We start from the raw sequence: 20340 nt of genomic DNA, 5'->3' as shown, positions 1-20340 counted from the left end.
CTTACAAATCCTTTATTGTAAATTAATACATAGATGATATGCATAAAGGTTCAAAATTCATCAGTGAGTCTGATTTTTTTGTCTTTGTAATTTATTTATTTATTTTTTTTGATTTTTTTTTAATTAATTAAATCTTTATTGTTCAGATTATTACATTAGTTACTCTTTTTTCCCACCATAACTCCCCTCCACCCAGTTCCAACCCCACCCTCTGCCCTCACTCCCCACCCACTGTCCTCATCCATAGGTGCACGATTGTTGTCTAATCTCTTCACTCACCCCCACACCCCTTCCTCCCCCACCCCCCAAGAATAGTCAGTCCATTCCCTTTCTATGTCCCTGATTCTATTACAATCACCAGTTCATCAGATTATTTATTCACTTGATTTTTAGATTCACTTGTTGATAGATGTGTATTTGTTGTTCATAATTTGTATCTTTACCTTTTTCTTCTTCTTCCTCTTCTTACAGGATACCTTTCAGCATTTCATATAATACTGGTTTGGTGGTGATGAACTCCTTTAGCTTTTTCTTATCTGTGAAGCTCTTTATCTGGCCTTCACTTCTGAATGATAGCTTTGCTGGATAAAGTAGTCTTGGTTGTAGGTTCTTGGTATTCATCACTTTGAATATTTCTTGCCATTCCCTTCTGGCCTGCAAAGTTTCTGTTGAGAAATCAGCTGACAGTCGTATGGGTACTCCCTTGTAGGTAACTGATTTTCTTTCTCTTGCTGCTTTTAGGATTCTCTCTTTGTCTTTTGCTCTTGGCATTTTAATTATGATGTGTCTTGGTGTGGTCCTCTTTGGATTCCTTTTGTTTGGGGTTCTCTGCGCTTCCTGGACTTGGAAGTCTATTCCTTTCACCAGGTAGGGGAAGTTTTCTGTCATTATTTCTTCAAATAGGTTTTCAATATCTTGCTCTCTCTCATCTTCTGGCACCCCTATAATTCGGATGTTGGTACGCTTGAAGCTGTCCCAGAGGCTCCTTACACTATCTTCATATTTTCGGATTCTTTTTTCATTTTGCTTTTCCGGTTGGGTGTTTTTTGCTTCTTCGTATTTCAAATCTTTGACTTGATCCTTGCGACCCTCTGGTCTGCTGTTGGGAGTCTGTATAATATTCTTTATTTCAGTCAGTGTATGCTTAATTTCTAGTTGGTCCTTTATCACAACATCGAGGGTCTCATTAGATTTCTTGAGGATCTCACTACATTTATCGGCGGTCTTACCAGTCTTTTCGAGGGCTTCTAAACAGTTCTTTAAAGACCTTAAAAGTGTGGTTTTGAACTCTATATCCAACAGTTTGCTTTCCTCCAATTCTGTCATTTGTGTCCTGTTTCTTTGTCTCGGCATTTTTTTATGCTTCGCTGTGTCGATAGAGTGCCTTTCTGTGCTAAGTGTCCCAATTACCTAAGGTAGACACTCTTGGTGCACCCCCTTGTGGGCTTTGTGCACAGTCTTGTTGTGGTTAAGCCTTGATTTTTGTAGTTATCACTGTGAGGAATTGACCTCCAGGTCAATTGGCTGTGAGAATCAGCTGTGTCTGCGGTGGGAGAACTTCTGTGCTGGAGACACCCCTCTGGGGCTAGACTTGCTTCGATGGGGCTTTGGTGCTCACTGAGTCTGCCTCCTGAGTGTGTCTTTTATGGTTCCACGGAGCTTAAAGCTGGATGGTCCCACTCTGACCTCTGGGCTTCCTGGCTCCTGGATCTCTAGGGAGGTGGTAATCTAGCCTTTGCCTGAGGCTATCCAGCAAAAGCCTCCCTGCAGGGCTTGGGCGGGGCCGGTCCCACGGGATCAACAGGGCGGGGTTAGCAATTATGGCTGCTCTCAGTCTTGCCCTCAGAGGCTCTGCTTCTCAGTGTCCCAGTAGTCACTGCAAGCCCCATGGAGAGAAAGCTGCCCTAGGGTTCTGAGCAATGCCAGACAGTCCCGCTTCTCCCGTATGAGTGTGGGTCCTTAGAGACTCGCCCGGACCTGGAGCTCAGAGCCTGAGACTCCCTCCCGATTGAAAACAACCGCACCCTCAGCCTCCAGCCCGCTCCACATGCACTCCGAACCTTAGTATTTTACTTCAGCACTGCGCCTCCTCTGAGCCTCGGTATGCTTTTCTCTTTCCTCCTAGTTGTAGAACATCCACTCAGCCAGCTTTCCTGTGGTTCTGGATGATGTCCGTTCCGTCTTTTAGTTGTATTTTTGAAGTGGTTGTTCGAGGCAGCAAACTCCCGTGTTTACCTATGCCGCCATCTTGGTTTCTCCCCTGTCTTTGTAATTTATTTCTATTTATTTAATCTTATTCATTCATTCATTTTAACAAATACTTCTTGAACATCTAGTACATACAGGGTTACAGCAATTAACAAAACCCAATCACTGCCCTTATGGAACTGATATTCCCATCGGTACTCAGACAATGAACAAGTATGTATAATACCTGGATATATCTAAGAAGTGCTCTGCAGGCAAATGAAGCAGCCTGAGAAATGGAAAGGGAGGAACTTGCTGTTTAGAAGAGTTGGTCAGGGAGCAGCTCACTGCTAGAGGCTCTTTGAACTGATAGAAGAAAGTAGGGAAGAGGCACGCTGCTGCCTGGGAAGGTCCGAGGACTCTGGTCCCGTGAGGGTGAGCGAAGAGGCCATGTGGCCGGAGGAACCCGGCAAGGGGAGTAGAGCTGCATTGGCTTAGCTGCTCAAGCAGGGCCGTAGGTGCTTCCTGTGACATATCCATTTCACTTTATGAAAAATTTCAAATCTACACAAAAGTACAGATATCAGCCACGATGAATTCCTGGATGGAGGGTCTGCAGCAGGGAACGACAGGACCTGGCGTAGTCACCGTGTTGAGAATACGCAGCTATCTGTTGCAGTTTTCCTGTCGAGGTGGCAGTGCTGGAGAGCTAGGGAGAAGGGGCAGCTTCGGATCTATTTTTGAAGGCAGTGCCTATAGCATATGTTGACAGATTAGGGTGTCAAAGAGGGGTGTCAAAGTGACGAACGTTTGTGATATGGGCAACAACGGAGTTTCTATTTATACAATGAAGACTGCGGAGGGCTTGGGAGGAAGACCAGGAGCTCCGTTTTGGACGCTAAGTTTGAGATGCCGCTAAGAGATTCAAGCGGAATCATCCAGGATACTGTGTTCCTTGGACTGGACATATAACGTCTAATTAACAACAAACAATGACGGAACATCTCCAAATGAGAAAATGCACAAATAATGGATCGTTCTTATCTTTCCTTGTTCTCTTCAGGTCATGTTCTTCAGATAATTATTTTTTATATTTGTTATAGCATAGATAAAAAGTTTGCACCTCTTTCACTTAAATTCTGTAATAAACATTTCTCCACATTGCTATGTGGGGAAAACTTTCACGTTTAAAGGCTTGCATCTTTCTGGGAATATGCAAAAGCTTGATTAGAGCCGCAAAGCGATTGCACTTTCTCTTCCGAACCGGCAGAGGGCGCCCGGACAGCGGAGGGCGCTGCTCTGCTCTGACGACCGGAAGCTCCTCCCTCTTTCCCTTCGGTGCCCCCTCGCGTCCTTCGCCCCGGAAGTGCTCCCCGGGCCCTGGTCGCCGGCGTGACTTTGAACGCTCGGGCTGCGGTGCGGGTTGCGGAGCGGAGCCGGAGCCGCGGGACCTTCGTACTTGCTCCGTGTTTGCCATGAGGCTGCTGGGAGCAGCCTTCGCCTCGGCGGTGGGCCGCGGGCCGCTCCCGCGGGTCCCGGCCGCCCTGGGCTGGCGGGGGAAGCAGGTATCCGTGCCGGCGAGGTAGACCAGGGGGCGGCCCTGGGCCCTGGCGGCCCTCGGGGGCCGGGTTGGTGCTGCACCCCTCCCCTCCCCGGCGCCTCCTCTCTGCCTGTGCTGACCAGCCCCTTGTGCCCTCGCCGCTGCTGGTGCCCGGGGAGGCCGGGCGTGCCCTCGGTGTGTGATGGAGCCTGTTCCTCTGGCTGCACCTGAAGGCGGAGTGACTGGAGGGAAGATGAAGACAGCTGAGCACGGAGTGTGCCTGGGGCTCGAACCCGGGGCCTCCGACTCTTCATCAAGTGCTCTTTTCCCTCTAGACCAGTGGTTCTCAACCTTCCTGATGCCGCGACCCTTTAATACAGCTCCTCATGTTGTGGTGACCCCCAACCATAAAATTATTTTCGTTGCTACTTCATAACTGTAATTTTGCTACTGTTATGAATCGTCATGTAAATATCTGATATGCAGGATGTATTTTTTTAAAATATATTTTATTGATTTTTTACAGAGAGGAAGGGAGAGAGAGAGAGAGTTAGAAACATCGATGAGAGAGAAACATCGATCAGCTGCCTCCCGAACATCTCCTACTGGGGATGTGCCCGCAACCCAGGTACATGCCCTTGACCAGAATCGAACCCGGGACCCTTCAGTCCACAGGCGGATGCTCTATCCACTGAGCCAAACCGGTTTCAGCAGGATGTATTTTTTCATTGTTACAAAGTGAACATAATTAAAGCATAGCGATTAATCACAAAAAACAATGTGTAATTATATATGTGTTTCCCCGTGGTCTTACGCGACCTCTGTGAAAGGGTCGTGACCCCCAGCTTGAGAACCGCTGCTCTAGAGTGTGGCTGGTCCGACTGCCCTCCCCGCCCCCGCAGCTTGCACTGGGCCGTTTGATGGGGCTGCGCGAACCCCGGGTGCTTTCCTGTGGTCTGGCTTCTGCCTTCTGCCGGGCGCAGAGAAGCAGGGTTCGGTGGGAGTGGAGCCTGTCCTGTCGTGCAGACCTCAGCCGCCTTGCTCGCTGGTGCCCCCGGGGGTTGGCTCAACTTCGTGCCTGACGCCCGGATTCCATTGAATACTTTACCCACCTTTTCCAAGGCCTCGGCCTTCCTTTCCCCAAAGGTGGCCGCAGTGCATTCTGGATGTACAGTCCTATAGGAAGAGGTATATATTGTGTCTTGATTCCACACATGCAAGATTTGGCCCCCTCCCCCGATTAATAGAAAGTATGTTTTTTTTTTAATGCCCTTGTTTTGGGGCAGAAGGAATTGGAAACTTTTTTGTCAGCTGCCTTGGAGCTCTTGGCACCAGTGCATAGAGCACATGAGGCCTCAGACATTCTTGCTCGCTGTGAACCACAATAAAGGTGTGTGTGTTGGGGAGGGGGGGGAGAATCAGAGTAAAATTTAAACTAAAAGCTATTTCCTAGCCAAGTAGCTGTTGGGAGCTGTCTTTCTGATTTTTATCAGCCCCGGCGTATATTTTCATAAACCTGTAACATTCCCCAAAAGTGTCTGCTCCTTTTGTTTAATCAATTTATTTTAATACTAGAGGCCCGATGCACGAAATTTGTGCAAGAGTAGGCCTTCCCCTGGCTGCTGGCACTGGCTTCCCTCGGGCACCTGGGATCCGGGCTTCCCTCACAGCCCCAGCTTCATCAGAAGGTCGCCTGGAAGGAAGTCCGGAAGGACATCCAGTCTAATTAGCATATTATGCTTTTATTAGTATAGATAGCTTTTTTTATTTAATCCTTTTTAAGAATATATATTTACTGTCCTCTCTTGCAGTCTCTCCTTTGATTACAAGAGTTGCAGGTTGAGACATTTACTCTTCCTTTCCAGATGATCTCAGATGACGTTTTGTGTTCCTTGAGATTCCTTGGAGAAAAGATGTCCACCAACCCATTTTAGTTGCCTGTTGTTACCTTGTAAAATGTGCAATAAGTTGAGCTTTTTATCCCTCCCTCCCCCCCAGGTTAATTGGAAGGTCTGCAGATGGTGTTCATCAGGGAAGATTCCTAATGAGAGGATAAGAAATATTGGAATCTCAGCTCACATTGATTCTGGGAAGACGACATTAACAGAACGAGTGCTTTACTACACTGGCAGAATTGCAAAGATGCACGAGGTAAATGGTTTGTGTTGATCCCGATTAGTTGGAGCTTGGCTTTAATTGTTTTGTGGCTATGATTTAATAAACTTTACAAAACCTGAAAGGTTTAAAGAATGGTAGCAGTGGATCCTTAATCAAAATCATATTACACAGTGTATAGCTCAAGTAGGCTTGAAATATTGCTCTGAGGAATCGATCTAGTGATCATCATTGTAGGTATACTGAGTAGGTGGTCTTTTGAGAATGTTAAATTACGTAATGTGATGTATCCTTAAGCAGCCATTAAAATAGGTATTTACATACTTTTTTTAATGTTATGGAGAGATGTTTATAATGTTAAGTGGCAAAAAAGATTAAAAATGATGCATAGTATGAGCTTAATAGTTAAAAAATTAGGTATCAGGAAAAAAACTTTTAAGAAACTCTCCTGAAGAAATTATATATCAATGAGTAGCTTAACTCTCCATTTAAAAATATTCCTTCAGATGAAGATCATCGTTTTAAATCGCATACTTTAAAAGCTGAATCCTCCCCTCCCGGGCCTCGAAATCCACATATAGCTGAGCAGGCAGAAGCTGTTCTCTGAACAGCTCCTCACAGACCAGCAGAGGGCTGGCGGGCAGGAGCAGTGCCGAAGGGGCAGGGATGGCTCTAAGACTGGGTGACTGCTCTATGGCAGTAGTTGCTGAGAGCGGATGAAAAAAGGGTTAGGCAGGTAATGGAGGGCAGAATCTGTAATCAGCTTTCTATGTCGTGAGATGATACGGTTTGACAAATGAGACTTCTCTGCTAATTGCATCATTTAACTACCTGCGCTCTGGTTCCATCTCTGTAAAAATGTCTTTGCTTCTTAGAATGCAGGGACAGAGAACTCTGAATTGCTGTGCTTGTGTTTAGGTGAAAGGTAAAGATGGAGTTGGTGCTGTCATGGACTCCATGGAACTAGAGAGACAAAGAGGAATCACTATTCAGTCAGCGGCCACCTATACCATTTGGAAAGATGTCAACATCAACATCATAGATACTCCTGGTGAGGTTTCTGCTTTATTGCAGCTTGTTTGGGCAGCACACAGTGAGCTCTTTCCTCTGCTGTGCCACAGCTTATGTGTGTGTATCAAATAATACTCAAAAGCGTGACTGAGTCTCTATCAGAGAAGTTTGACGTGGGACCTAGAGCGCCTCATCCTTTTGTGGTTTCCCTGAAAAATAGTGCTAATCACTTGTGAGTAGGAAGGTTCGTGCCTTTTGCATGTTGCAGCTGATTCCAGAGGTTCCCATGCCCATGTATCTTTTTGAAGTGATCTTGTTGGACCCCTGGACCTTATGGTGAGTGAATGGGATTGGTGATTTTTAAAATTTACTTTCTAATTAGAAGCCTTATGTGATGAGCAGAGATACAGAAACTTTTAATTGTGCATGTTATAAAACTTCAGGCTGCTCTCTAAAACCCTCACACACTTGTCTCATTTAGGGCATGTGGACTTCACAATAGAAGTTGAAAGGGCCCTGAGAGTGCTGGACGGCGCGATCCTTGTTGTCTGTGCAGTCGGAGGGGTGCAGTGCCAGACCATGACTGTGAATCGGCAGATGAAGCGCTACAATGTTCCGTTTCTCACTTTCATTAACAAACTGGACCGAATGGGCTCCAACCCCGCCAGGGCGCTGCAGCAAATGAGGTACTGATCCTTAGAAGAACAGGGGTGTGATGATCTGCATGATAAACTTTATATCCAGAACAATTAATTCAGTGTCATTAAGCTTTATCCTTATATCCCCCCCCCTCCCCCCCTTTTAAATTTATTGAGTGATTTAGTAAATGGTGCATTGAAGTCAGTAGTTTGGTTTTGGATTATGGTGTGACCTCATCAACTGCCTTCTCTGTAAAATGGGGAAAATACTACTTGAATTGTAGGGATGCTGAAGGTGAAGTCAGAAAGTAATCTGGCAATTTATGCTGTTTTGCTATAATTAGAGAAGTTATAATCTAAAGTAGATTCTAAAAGTACTTTGTGTTTATTTAGACAAATCTAGAGGATCCCCTTTAGTTTAACCTTTACTTGAAGAATTTAATTAATGTCCTGAAGTAGTATGCTGTATTTCCTTGCTCTCATGGTCAAATACCTGCTAAGACAACAGGAACACTTCCGCTCTGTGCCAGGGATAACCCAGTGGTATTTATAGCGTGTTGCGTTGCACAATTCTATATATTTTCAGATAGCCTTTGAAAAGAGTCAGTCTCACTTTTCACCTCTTGTAGATGTGTAAGTGGAGCTCATTTCACAAGAGAGAGCTGATAGACACAAGAAAGACACAGGCAGCAAAGTTCATGATAATGGAAAGACTGAGAGTGATGTGTCTGATGACAAAAGATCCGGTATTGAGGAACTTTAAGTGACTGTATTGCTGTATGCACTTTGATAAAAGTGATATATTTGAGAATATGAGAGTAAAATTTGTCCTTTATTGGATACTTGTAAAATTTTCTTGGGAAAAGGAAACATTTTTACTTTTCATCTTTATGACTATATATTAATTGTGGTTTGCAATATAGGTACTCTTTCTACTAAGTCTTTTTCTGAATTTTAGGAGTATTCTCTTTTTGCATCTATTTGACTAATTTGGTTTACTCCACTCCCTTTTTACCTGTTTTCTCATTTTGTAACTCCCTTTAAACAGATTTTGAAACTTCATTTGGTCTCTGTGTTTTAATTTCTGCATCTGGTCTCTGTGCCATACTTTCTCTGTTTTGGACTGGGCAATGACTAATTCTTGAGGTCAGTCTTCTAGTTCACTAATCTGCTATTCATCCGCATCCCTTCAGTTATTTAGCCTGTTTGTTCTTTTTAATTTCAGCAATTATATATAGTTAATTTCCATACACTTTCTCTTTTATTGCAATATTTTTATTAATAGAGATAATTACTTCTCAGACTTTTACATTTTATTTTCTTCTAGTATCTCTCTCCTTGGAGGTTAGTACTATTTCTTGAGCTCAGACCTCTCTTTCAAGCTATTGATTTCCTTCAATTATTTGTTGATTCCTAGTTATCTAGCCGTAATCATAGATGGGCACCTAGAATCTAGGTAGCTAGAACATATTTCTCTTTAAGTGAGAATCCCTGTCTGTGAGTGTAGGTTTTATTCAGTAGATGTGCCTGATGTAGTTATAGGCTGGTAATAAGGGTCTGACTTTAACACCTGCTCTGAGAGTTTTCCCCCAAGAATTTCCCTTCAGATAGCTGTATTCTGTTTCGCTAGAGTCAGCTGTTCAAGAATGAGATGTGGACATAGTTATCCTACTATCCTTTTAGAGTTCTTTTTATTGCCCAAATAGGGTTGTAGCTTCATGAGCATGATGAGTTTGGCTGTCAGTCTGTTCTCAGCTGCTTTATATCTTCTGTTCTGACTGCTGATGACACCCCCTCCCAAAGTAAACAGCATCTACCATTACATTTTTTTTTTTTTAATTTCAAAGGGATTTGGGGAGAAAAAAGGAGGTAAAAGTGTGTATTTTTATTTTTCAGGTCTAAACTAAATCATAACGCAGCATTTGTGCAGATACCCATTGGTTTGGAGGGTGACTTTAAAGGTATTATAGATCTTATTGAGGAACGAGCCATCTATTTTGATGGAGACTTTGGGTAAGTATTAAAAACATTAAATAACTCTTACATTTTAAAAGATATTGAAGAGAAGGAAAAGGATGAGTTATTTAAACAAACAACTTTTGAAATATGGCTGGAAGAATATCCTCTATGATGATTTTGTTTTACTGCCTTTAATCCTAGTTGCTTCCCATTTTGCCTAGTATTCATTCCAAGGGAGAGTACGTTACTTGTTGGGTAATATATTTGAATTGTATTATGACCTGCATGGTATGGTGGAAGGAGGCCTTCAGCCTGAGCTAGTAATGTAATGTTGCATTCATTCATTCAGTCTGCGAACTTTTAGGGGGGCAGCTACATCCTGGATATTGTGATAAAAACTGGAAAGAAAATACGCATCATAAATATTCCCTCTACCTACTTCATGGTATTGCAAAGATAAAAAGACTACTATGTAAAAAGCAATTAAAGATTGTACAGATGTGGTTTAGGCAATACAAGAAGCAAATTGGTAAATGACATGGTATTTGGTTCATCAATCAACTTTTGAGTGACTTTTGCATGTAAATCACTATGGTTTCTCAGTGATTATCAAACCATGGCATTCAGGAAAATCACCTGGAGAGCTTTAACAAACACATATTCCTGTGACCACCTCCAGAGATTCTGATTCAGTAGCTCTTAGGGTGGGGCCTGGAATGTGCATTCTGGAAAGCTCTCAAAGACGCTGATGTTGCAGGTCTACAGACCACACTTTCAGTGCCACTAATCTAGACAATGTGGGGGAATCATAAATGACCCTTTGTTCTGAGTAGTGGTCTCAGCAGCCTGGCAGTTTTTCCAAAGGTACTTCTTGAGGGGTTTCCTTCCTTTGCTATGGAACTAGGATTGCTGGTCTGGTGGGTAGGTAAAGGGTGTCGTGATCAGTTAAACAGAATTTATCTTGATCAGCCACCTTGTGGGCAGGAAAAAGATGGGAGCTGTCCAGCAGATGAAGTGTTTCTCACACCTCTTGTGTTACAACTGAGTAATGACAACAAGTTTGTTTATTGTTCCTTACAATGTAAGGCCCAAGAGGACAGGGATTTTTTATCAACTTTATTCATTGCTATTTTCCCCAGCCCTAGAGGTGTCTGGTACATAATAGGGACTCAAAAAATGTTTGTAAATAAACAAACAAATCCACTTCCCCAGAATTACCAGGGCACAAGTTTCTGTCTTCTAAATTAGAGGCTTTTAAACTTGTTGCACATCAGAACTGGAGATGGCACTTCTTAATATACCTGCCCCCTTTTCCAGCCTGGACCACTGGATTTGTATATTTTGATTCTGACATAAAAGTCTAAGCACTAAAGAGCTTAACAGAAAGGAAGAAATTAAGTTCTAAAGACTATGAAGAACATTCTTTAGAAGTATTTGCAATTGGCTTTTGCTTTTTTATTTAGGTACATGTTTTCTGAAAAGATTATTATTTTTTTTGACATTAGTTTCCATTTTAAAGATACTTTGAAAACTTTCGTACTAATATTTCTAAATATCAAGTATATTCACTTCTTGGTTGTATATATTTTATCTGTGTCTCTTACCTATTTGGCCTCTACTAAGGAATGGAGAATGGGCTAAGGTTGAAGTGTCTGTCGTTTTTATTTTTTTATTTTATTTTATTTTATTTTTATTTTTATTTTTTAATATATTTTATTGATTTTTTACAGAGAGGAAGGGAGAGAGATAGAGAGTCAGAAACATCGATGAGAGAGAAACATCGACCAGCTGCCTCCTGCACATCTCCCATTGGGGATGTGCCCGCAACCCAGGCACATGCCCTTGACCGGAATCGAACCTGGGACCTTTCAGTCCGCAGGCCGACGCTCTAACCACTGAGCCAAACCGGTTTCGGCTGTCGTTTTTAGTAAACCTTTTTTTTCCGTATTTTTTTCCTTTATTGATTAAGGTATTACATATGTGTCCTTATAACCCCATTGCCCCCCCCCAACTCATGCCCTCACCCCCCTGGTGTCTGTATCCATTGGTTAGCCTTATGTGCATGCATACAAGTCCTTTGGTTGATCTCTCCCCCTTACCCCTGCTCTCCCCCTTACACCCGCCCTCCTCTACCTTCCCTCTGAGGTTTGACAGTCTGATTGATGTTTCTCTGTCTCTGGATCTGTTTTTGTTCATCAGTATGTTGTTCATTATATTCCACAAATGAGTGAGATCATGTAATATTTATCTTTCTCTGGCTGGCTTATTTCGCTTAGCATAATGCTCTCCAGTTCAATCCATGCTGTAGCAAATGGTAAGAATTCCTTTTTTACCACAGCGTAGTATTCCATTGTGTAGATGTACCACTGTTTTTTAATCCACTCATCTGCTGATGGGCACTTAGGCTGTTTCCAAATCTTAGCTATGGTAAATTGTGCTGCTATGAACATAGGGGTGTGTATGTTCTTTCTGATTGGTGTTTCTAGTTTCTTGGGATGTATTCCTAGAAGTGGGATCACTGGATCAAATGGGAGTTCCATTTTTAGTTTTTTGAGGAAATTCCATACTGTTCTCCACAGTGGCTGCACCAGTCTGTATTCCCACCAGCAATGCATGAGTGTTCCCTTTTCTCCACATCCTCTCCAGCACTTGTCGTTTGTTGATTTGTTGATGATAGCCATTCTGACAGGTGTGAGATGGTACCCCATTGTTGTTTTGATTTGCATCTCTCGGATGATTAGTGACTTTGAGCATGTTTTCATATGTCTCTTGGCTTTCTGAATGTCCTCTTTCGAAAAGTGTCTATTTAGGTCCTTTGCCCATTTTTTTGATTGGATTGTTTATCTTCCTTTTGTTAAGTTGTATGAGTTCCCTGTAAATGTTCGCGATTAAAACCTTATCGGTGATAACATTGGCAAATATGTTCTCCCATGCAGTGGGCTTTCTTGTTGTTTTGTTGATCGTTTCTTTTGTTGTGCAGAAGCTTTTTATTTTGATATAGTCCCATTTGTTTATTTTCTCTTTAGTTTCCAATGCCCTAGGAGCTGTATTGGTGAAGATACTGCTTCGGCATATGTCTGAGATTTTGCTGCCTGTGGGTTCCTCTAATATTTTTATGGTTTCCCGTCTTATGTTTAAGTCCTTTATCCATTTTGAGTTTATTTTTGTGTATGGTGTAAGTTGGTGGTCTAGTTTCATGTTTTTGCATGTATCTGTCCAATTTTCCCAACACCATTTATTGAAGAGACTGTCTTGACTCCATTGTATGTTGTTGCCTCCTTTGTCAAATATTAGTAAACTTTTTTTACTACAAAATGGAGTATTCTGTGTTAAAATTGTGTGATTGGGTTTGTTACTTTGGGAAGGAATAATTGGGTCTCTAATCCTGCCTGTAAGAGACTGTGATGTTTGGAATAATTTGGTTAATAGAATTTTCAGGTGCTCACATGGAGCCAGGTTGGCTTTGCATCTTGGCTCTTCCGTTTACTAATAGTTCAATCTGGAGCAATTTGCTTTGCCTGTTTTGCCCATTATCTGTCTGAATTTTAAAGATATACATTAGTGTTATTTGCCATATTAATACAAATATATCAGAGCTCTTTCTCATCTAAAAAGATATTTTAGCTATTAGTTTAACATTTTCATTGGTGCTTTATATATTTGATTGTACATCCTTAAAGTACCAATATAAACATTTCTTAGTCAGATTGTTCGCTATGGGGAAATTCCAGCGGAATTCAGGGCTGCGGCAGCTGACCACCGCCAGGAGCTGATTGAAAGTGTTGCTAATTCAGACGAGCAGCTTGGTGAGATGTTCCTGGAAGAAAAGATCCCCTCAATTTCTGATTTAAAGGCAAGTACTTTCAAAATAAGTCCTCACTCAATATTTTTCCATTGATTTTTAGAGAGAATGGAAGGGATGGGGAGAGACAGAGAGAGAAACATCGGATGTGAGGGAGACACATCGATTTGTGCCTCCTGCAGGCGCCCTTACCAGGGCCAGGAATTGAGCCTGCAACCAAGGTACATGCCCTTGACCGCATGCACCCCAACTAGAGATCAAACCCGCAACCGGAATATGTGCCCTAACCAGAATTCCAACCCAGTGACCTTTCAGTGCATGGGTTGATGCTCAGCCCCAAGCCACACCAGCCCGCGTTGTATATATATTTTTTTACCAAATTAAAAATGAGTGACATTTCAAGAGTGTTAAAGCAGCTTCCTAGGCCTGAAAAAGGAACTGTTTTTTTTTTTTTTTCTCCTTTGTTTTGAATTTTGACCTCAAGTTATAGAGGGCCTACATGATCCTAGTCTCCACTAGAGCCAGTACTCCAAAGTGTATTAATTCATTTATTTGTTGGTTTGTAATTGATCTGAAACACAGATGTAATTTTTAAGATTGACTAATCATTACTTTTTTTTTTTTCCTTTTGTAGCTTGCAATCCGCAGAGCTACTTTAAGTAGGTCATTTACTCCTGTCTTTTTGGGAAGTGCCTTGAGGAACAAAGGAGTTCAGCCTCTTTTAGATGCTGTTTTAGACTACCTCCCAAATCCATCTGAAGTCCAGAATTATGCTATGCTCAACCAGGAGGAGTAAGTCTTGGAAATTGATTCTTAGTTTATGCAGAAATAGTTTCTCCACTATTACTCTTTTTTCCCCCCTTTCTATACTGACTTTTACATTTGTGCACTATGAAAGAATGTAAGAATGATTTTTCTAGTTATGTTGTATTTGTGTTATTTTTCATACTTTACAAAAACAATCACCATTTCTATTTGGGTAACAATTTTGGAATATACAAAAAATATTCATTATCCCATTTCCCATATTGTATTTTATTTGTGAGTTAGAAGTGTGATATATTATCCCTCAAGATTTAAATCTTTAGAAAATTCTCTACAAGACCATTTCTGTGCGGTTTTTTCCCCATTTCCTCTGATCTTATCACAATGTAGTAACTGATGTGCTTTTTCTTAGATAATACTCTGATGAAACAAATTGATATAAAAGAAATATCAGTTGTTGCATCTCACAGTTATATTTCTTTTATTTTAAGTGACTCAAAAGAAAAAACCAAAATCTTAATGAACTCCAACCGAGACAATTCCCACTCATTTGTAGGCCTGGCTTTTAAACTGGAGGTAAGTTGCTTGCTAATGTACTTAACTGCTATATATAGAAATCTTCTTTTAGGCTTTCATTCCTATTGCTAAGTGACTCTTCTGACAGATTTGGCTATAAGTTTCTCCACTATTACTCTTTTTTCCCCCCTTTCTATACTGACTTTTTAGAAGGAAGTTACTATGCACATCTCATACTTGAGTGGGGAATTATGCTCTACCTCCTTGAGGGAGCAGTATCTCCTTATTTGATACTAGAGGCCCAGTGCACTAATTCGTGCACCAGTGGGGACCTTCGGCCTGGCCTGCAGGATTGGGCTGAAACTGACTCTCCAACACCCCCCAAAGGGTCCTGGATTGCGAGAGGGCGCAGGCCACGCTGGGGGACCCCACCGGCGCACGATCTGGGCCGGGGAGGGATGCGGGAGGTGGGCCAGCCGGGGAGGGCCCAAGGGGGAGCTCCAGGGCATGTCCGGTCCATCTCGCTTAGTCCTGATTGGCCGGACCCCAGCAGCAAGCTAACCCACCAGTCGGAGCGTCTGCCCCCTGGTGGTCAGTGCACATCATAGTGAGTGGTTGAGTGGCCTTAGCATATCATTAGAATATTATGCTTTGATTGGTTGAATGGACAACCAGACACTTAGCATATTAGGCTTTTATTATATAGGACTAGAGGCCCGGTGCACAAAAATTTGTGCGGGGGGAGGGCGGGGGGCCCTCAGCCTGGCCTGTGCCCAGTCACAGTCCAGGACCCCTTGGGGGATGTCCACCTGTTAACTTAGGCCCACTCCCCGGGGGATCAGGCCTAACCTTGCAGTCAGACATCCTTCTGGCAGCCAGGGAGCCCTTGGGGGATGTCCAACTAAAGGCTTAGGCCCCCAATGGATCAGGTCTAAACCATTAGTTGGACATTCTTAGTGCTGCCACGGAGGTGGGAGAGGTTCCCGCCACCACCACTGCGCTGGCCAGCCATGAGCCAGCTTCTGGCTGAGTGGCACTCCCCATATTGTTCTTCTGGGTCCCGCCCTGCCTTGCCTTTTTTTTTTTTCTAAGACATTTCACTTTATTTAAAAGAAGCCAATATACAGGATATAAAGGGTATGATATTTAAAACAGTACAGTAAACAGGTTGGTTTCCCGGTAGGATCAGTAGTCTTTCAGTAAGTATAAACCTCCCCTTCCCCTTGATGCTCGACCCAGCTTGCAGACAAACAGTAACAGTGGGGTGGGATGGGACTGCAGGATAGAAAGTCTCCCTGAAGGGATTAAAAATCATGTAGATGCTAAAACGTCCACGAAGGGGTCTTGGGGGTGAGGGGTGCCTCTGCCTCATTCCTTTGAGGGCTTGGCAACAGGAATGTTGAGGGATTTGCCCCAAACTAACACATGGCCCACCCTGAGCCTGTAAATCTTCCATCCATGGAATATTCCCTTCCCGAGAGAATCAGCCCTAATCCCTCAGCCAGGGCCTGGAGGAGCAGCCCAGGCCATGGGCACAGCCAGGACTGTGGACATTTCATGGCCTTTCCACTCCCACTCCAGCTGCCTAACAACTCTGCACTGCTCCCCTCACCCACCTCCCCCGTCACCCCATCAGGACACCGTGCACAGGAGGGGACACTGGTTTTCCCATGCCCATTGGGAACTGGCTGTTTCTGTTTTCTGGAGTAAAAAGGTTCCTGTGGGTCGGGTAAGGTCTCTGCTTGGCAAGAAGTTCTGAAACAGAGCCACTGACCACACCCACCTCCTCTGGGCATGGAGCAGCTCTGGCCCTCAGAGCTCATCTCTCCAGCAGAACTGAAGGGAAGGCCATGTATACCCTTCTGTCCCTCACCCTTCACATGCCCAGAACCATCAGTGTCACACTTCCTAATTCTTATCACTGTATTTCATTAGTTCCATACTGTTTTACTAATCCTGAATCTAAACAGATTGGTTCAAAAAGAGATCATTCTATTTTAAAGTATTTAGTGATGTACCTGTGAGCTTTGCGTGGATGAACTAAGCACATGACCCTTTCTTGTACATCAGAACCTGCACACACATATAAAAAGAGGACCCGTTTTTGACAGATGTGAAACCACTGTTTATTTGTAATAAATAATTACACAATCTAAAAAAGAAAAAAAGACCTGGCTTCCGCGTGTTCTAGGTCCCTCCCTGCCTCATCGCCAGGGACATGATCGGTCCCCCACGGCCAGGCAGGACGCCTTCCGCGTGTTCTGGGTCCCTCCCTGCCTCATCACCGGGGATGCGATCAGGTACCCCGCTACCAGGCAGGACGCCTTCCATGTGTTCTGGGTCCCTCCCTGCCTCTAGGGGTCACCGATCACCACCAGGGTAGGGGGCAGGGAAGAGGCAGACACTGGCGGCCTCTTCTCTGCCCCGCCCGGCTTCTCTGATCACCAGCTGGGGGGCGGGCCTTTGCCCGGGTTCTTGGATCCAGGGCAGGGGGTAGGGCAAAGTGCCTTTACCCTGCCACCTGGCTCTTGCCTGCTGCCTGGGTTTCCGATCACCGTTCCTCCGTCCTTCCCCTCTCCCCTCCCATCATTGAGCCTACGTATGCAAATTAGCCGCCATCTTTGTTGGCAGTTAGCCGCCATCTTTGTTGGCAGTTAATTTGCATATCGCCCTGATTAGCCAATGGGAAGGGTAGCAAAGTTATGGTTAATTACCATGTTTGTCTATTATTAGATAGGATTCTTCTGTATGGGAGAGTTGTCTTTTCACCCCCATTTATTTATTTATATCAGTATGAACTAATGGGTATTTATTTTGTACTTTGAGTTACAGTTGAGTAGTATGTTACTTATTTTGGTGCCTAGATTGACTGATTTGGCCATTGCAGCTCTTGCAGTTGGCTCCTGAGTCTCTGATTCTCCAGTGTTTGCTTTCTGACTACTTTCTCACTTGCTGGCACTACAGGATGCTCCAGGCTTATCTGATATATTCCCTGCCTCAGCCTTAGAATCAGCCACTTCTTTAGGGGTCCTGGTTTCTTTTAAGAGAGAATGGTTTTATAAACCAAGATTTGATCACTGGGTGTGCTTTTTGTTGGGGTATTGTTGCTTCTGTTCATAATATTTTAATGTGAGAAGAAAGGTAGATAAGTTGGAAGTATTAACAGTGGTATAGATGGAATTATATTTTGGGGGCTTTTTCCTAGATTTTTATTTTTAAAACTTTACAATATACTTCTTATTACCTCTAAAATGAGGAAAAAGTAATTTTAAATTAAAAAGTAGAAGTAACATTGCAGTGCCAATTTTTTGCATAAAGCTTTTAAAAATGTGTTTAGGAATATATTCTTAGGATCCCTAGAATAGCAATTATAGAATTAAAGGTATGGAATATATTAACATCTGATGGTTTGTATTGCCAAATAGTTTTCATACACTCAGAATTAATGTATTGGATTATTTCAGTGAATCTTTATTAGCAATGAATATTATTTATTAAAAATTATTACTGAATTCATAAATGAAAATATTTTAATATTTCATCTTAATTCCTAATGATAGAGAATATTTTTTTCATATACTGTTTTTATTATGCAGTTGTATTTTCTCTTTTGTAATTGTCTTTATTTCTTTTTCTAAAATGAGGATCAAAGTATCTTACTTATTTGTAAGAACTTTCTCTAATAAAGATGATTTGTTAAAAACAATTAGTACTTTAAGATTTATATAGTCAAATCTATCAGTCTTTGTCCTTAGTCATTCTTAACCTTAGAAACCCTCTTCTTTGAATATATTTAATAAATATTTTTCTACTTTTTTATGGTGGGATTTTTTTTATTGTTAATCTAATTGGAATTTGATTTGCTGTGTGCTATGAAGCAGGATCCAAATGTTTCTCCAATCCAAGAACAGTTGTCCAGTTACCAGTTTTGAACAATGTTGTACTTTTCCATTGACGGTCATGCTTTCTTTATCATTATTGATAAATGAATTTAACATTTTAGACATTTGTACTATATATTTGTGGGTTGTTCAGTCTAATTTGTGCTAGTTCTATACTTTTTAAATTTTGGAATATTTAATATGTTTTTATATTAGTCTTAGTTTCTTCTCATTACCATAGTTTTTCAAAACTTTTTATTTTTATCCATTCTTCTAAGTGACTTTTAAAATCACTAATTAAATGTTTAAAATTTTATCTTGGGATTTTGATTGCTGTTGTGTTAAATTAATATGGGAAGCATTGGCAACCTTTAAATACATATCTAGTTGTTATTCAGGAGAAATTGATCCTTAATCATTCATTTTATATTCAGTCACTTTACAAAACTCTTATTGTATAACTTTCCAGGTGACTATCAAAGTATTTTAAATGTCTTGCTATTTCTAATGATGTTTTTGTTGTCTTTACAATCATTATACCTTATTTTTATATCTATGTTAAACTGAACTTACAAAATAATATTATAAGACAAAAGGATAATTCCTTACATAAGTAATTTTAAAATTTTTTTCTAATAACTTTTATTTCAGAGGAAGCACAAGTAGTATCTCGGATTGTGATGCCGAAAAGAATAACACAATAGTTTAATTTACCTGTGTTGAAAACTACTAAAATTGATAAGATAATATTTGGAGATAGTTGTGAAGTTTTCCTCCTGACTTTGATTCTTATGTTTCTTTTTTATTCTTTCTGCCCTTACCCAATCTTGACTTCTAGGCAGGTCGATTTGGACAACTAACTTATGTTCGCAATTATCAAGGAGAGTTGAAGAAGGGGGACACCATCTACAACACGAGAACAGGAAAGAAAGTGCGGGTACAGCGGCTGGTTCGCATGCATGCTGACATGATGGAGGCAAGTGCCTGGTCACTGAGAGGTCAGAAATTCTCTAGTGCAGGTGAAATAGATCTGTCTTCTTGGTATTCTGAGCCCCACAAGAAAATCACTTCCAGTTGAATGTTTTCCTAGCTTCTTCCTTTTTAGTTAGGTGTGCTGCAGTTTTGATGTAGCATTTTAGTATAGGCTAAATTAGTAGATGTTAAGAACACAGTTTATACCACTATTTGTGAGTTAGCTGTATTTCCTCAATGGCCAAGGTTAAGGAGAAGGGGCAATTAATTCCCTATGACTCAGAACCACAAATTCAACATTTTCCTCAAGAGCCATCATTACAAAGAGGATAATAGGTTTCTGGACAATGGAACTGTTCTTCTCAAAGGTAAGTGAGAGTAGTAAACTCACATATAATTTCACACATTGTTCAGTGAATTTACTTTCTAAAATATGGCAGGTCTGAAAGTTCTGTTTAACACTAAAGCTTTATATTTGTAGAACCAACCCCAAGAAGGGCCATAATGGTGTTAGACTCTATCTGAAGATTTAAAACCTCTCAAAGTGTGGTCTGGGAGATAAATTTCTCTTGAATTCTTGAATTGGCTCTGAATCTGTCCTAGCTTTCTGTGGTCCATAGGATGATTAGGCCTTGGTAGGAATACTGAGTGTGCAAGGTTGTCTCCTACTCTCACCCTTTCCCAGTTCAGCTCTGTATTCCTGGGGAAATTTATTAATTGAGCAGAATCTTCATATGTTCAGTAATTTTTGGTGTCCATAACCTTTGTATCTCCTAGAAGATGAATAGGCAGTCTTTCAAAATTGGACAGAATTACTGTTTTAAGAGATAGGCAGCAGGGGGCAGCCAGAGGGATTAGAGATTGTCACAGCTGTTTCATGGACCAGAAGGTAGGAGAATTGTACAGCTGTATAACTATTGAAGTATGACACACACATACTTGCTCATTCACAGC

The 20340-nt window shown here is 41.9% G+C and overlaps 1 protein-coding gene across 1 annotated transcript in view; it reads left to right on the top strand.

Annotated features, from left to right (window-relative positions):
• Positions 1-3573: 3573 nt before the first annotated feature.
• The window catches only part of GFM1 (G elongation factor mitochondrial 1), a 43087-nt gene continuing 26320 nt past the window's right edge, over positions 3574-20340 (top strand). Inside the window, exons 1-9 of the mRNA XM_070406908.1 lie at positions 3574-3752; positions 5726-5878; positions 6761-6893; positions 7335-7539; positions 9388-9504; positions 13153-13303; positions 13887-14044; positions 14509-14593; positions 19253-19390. Of these exons, the coding sequence (XP_070263009.1) occupies positions 3663-3752; positions 5726-5878; positions 6761-6893; positions 7335-7539; positions 9388-9504; positions 13153-13303; positions 13887-14044; positions 14509-14593; positions 19253-19390 (1230 nt within the window). The 5' untranslated portion in view covers positions 3574-3662. The remainder of the gene's footprint in view (positions 3753-5725; positions 5879-6760; positions 6894-7334; positions 7540-9387; positions 9505-13152; positions 13304-13886; positions 14045-14508; positions 14594-19252; positions 19391-20340) is intronic.

This window comes from Myotis yumanensis, unplaced genomic scaffold, assembly GCF_028538775.1.
Source record: "Myotis yumanensis isolate MYYU_CA2020_CCGP unplaced genomic scaffold, mMyoYum1.0.hap1 SCAF_2, whole genome shotgun sequence".
Classification (NCBI taxonomy): domain Eukaryota; kingdom Metazoa; phylum Chordata; class Mammalia; order Chiroptera; family Vespertilionidae; genus Myotis; species Myotis yumanensis.
The sequence above is the reverse complement of the archived record's forward strand: the minus strand, read 5'-3'. Positions and strand labels throughout refer to the sequence as shown.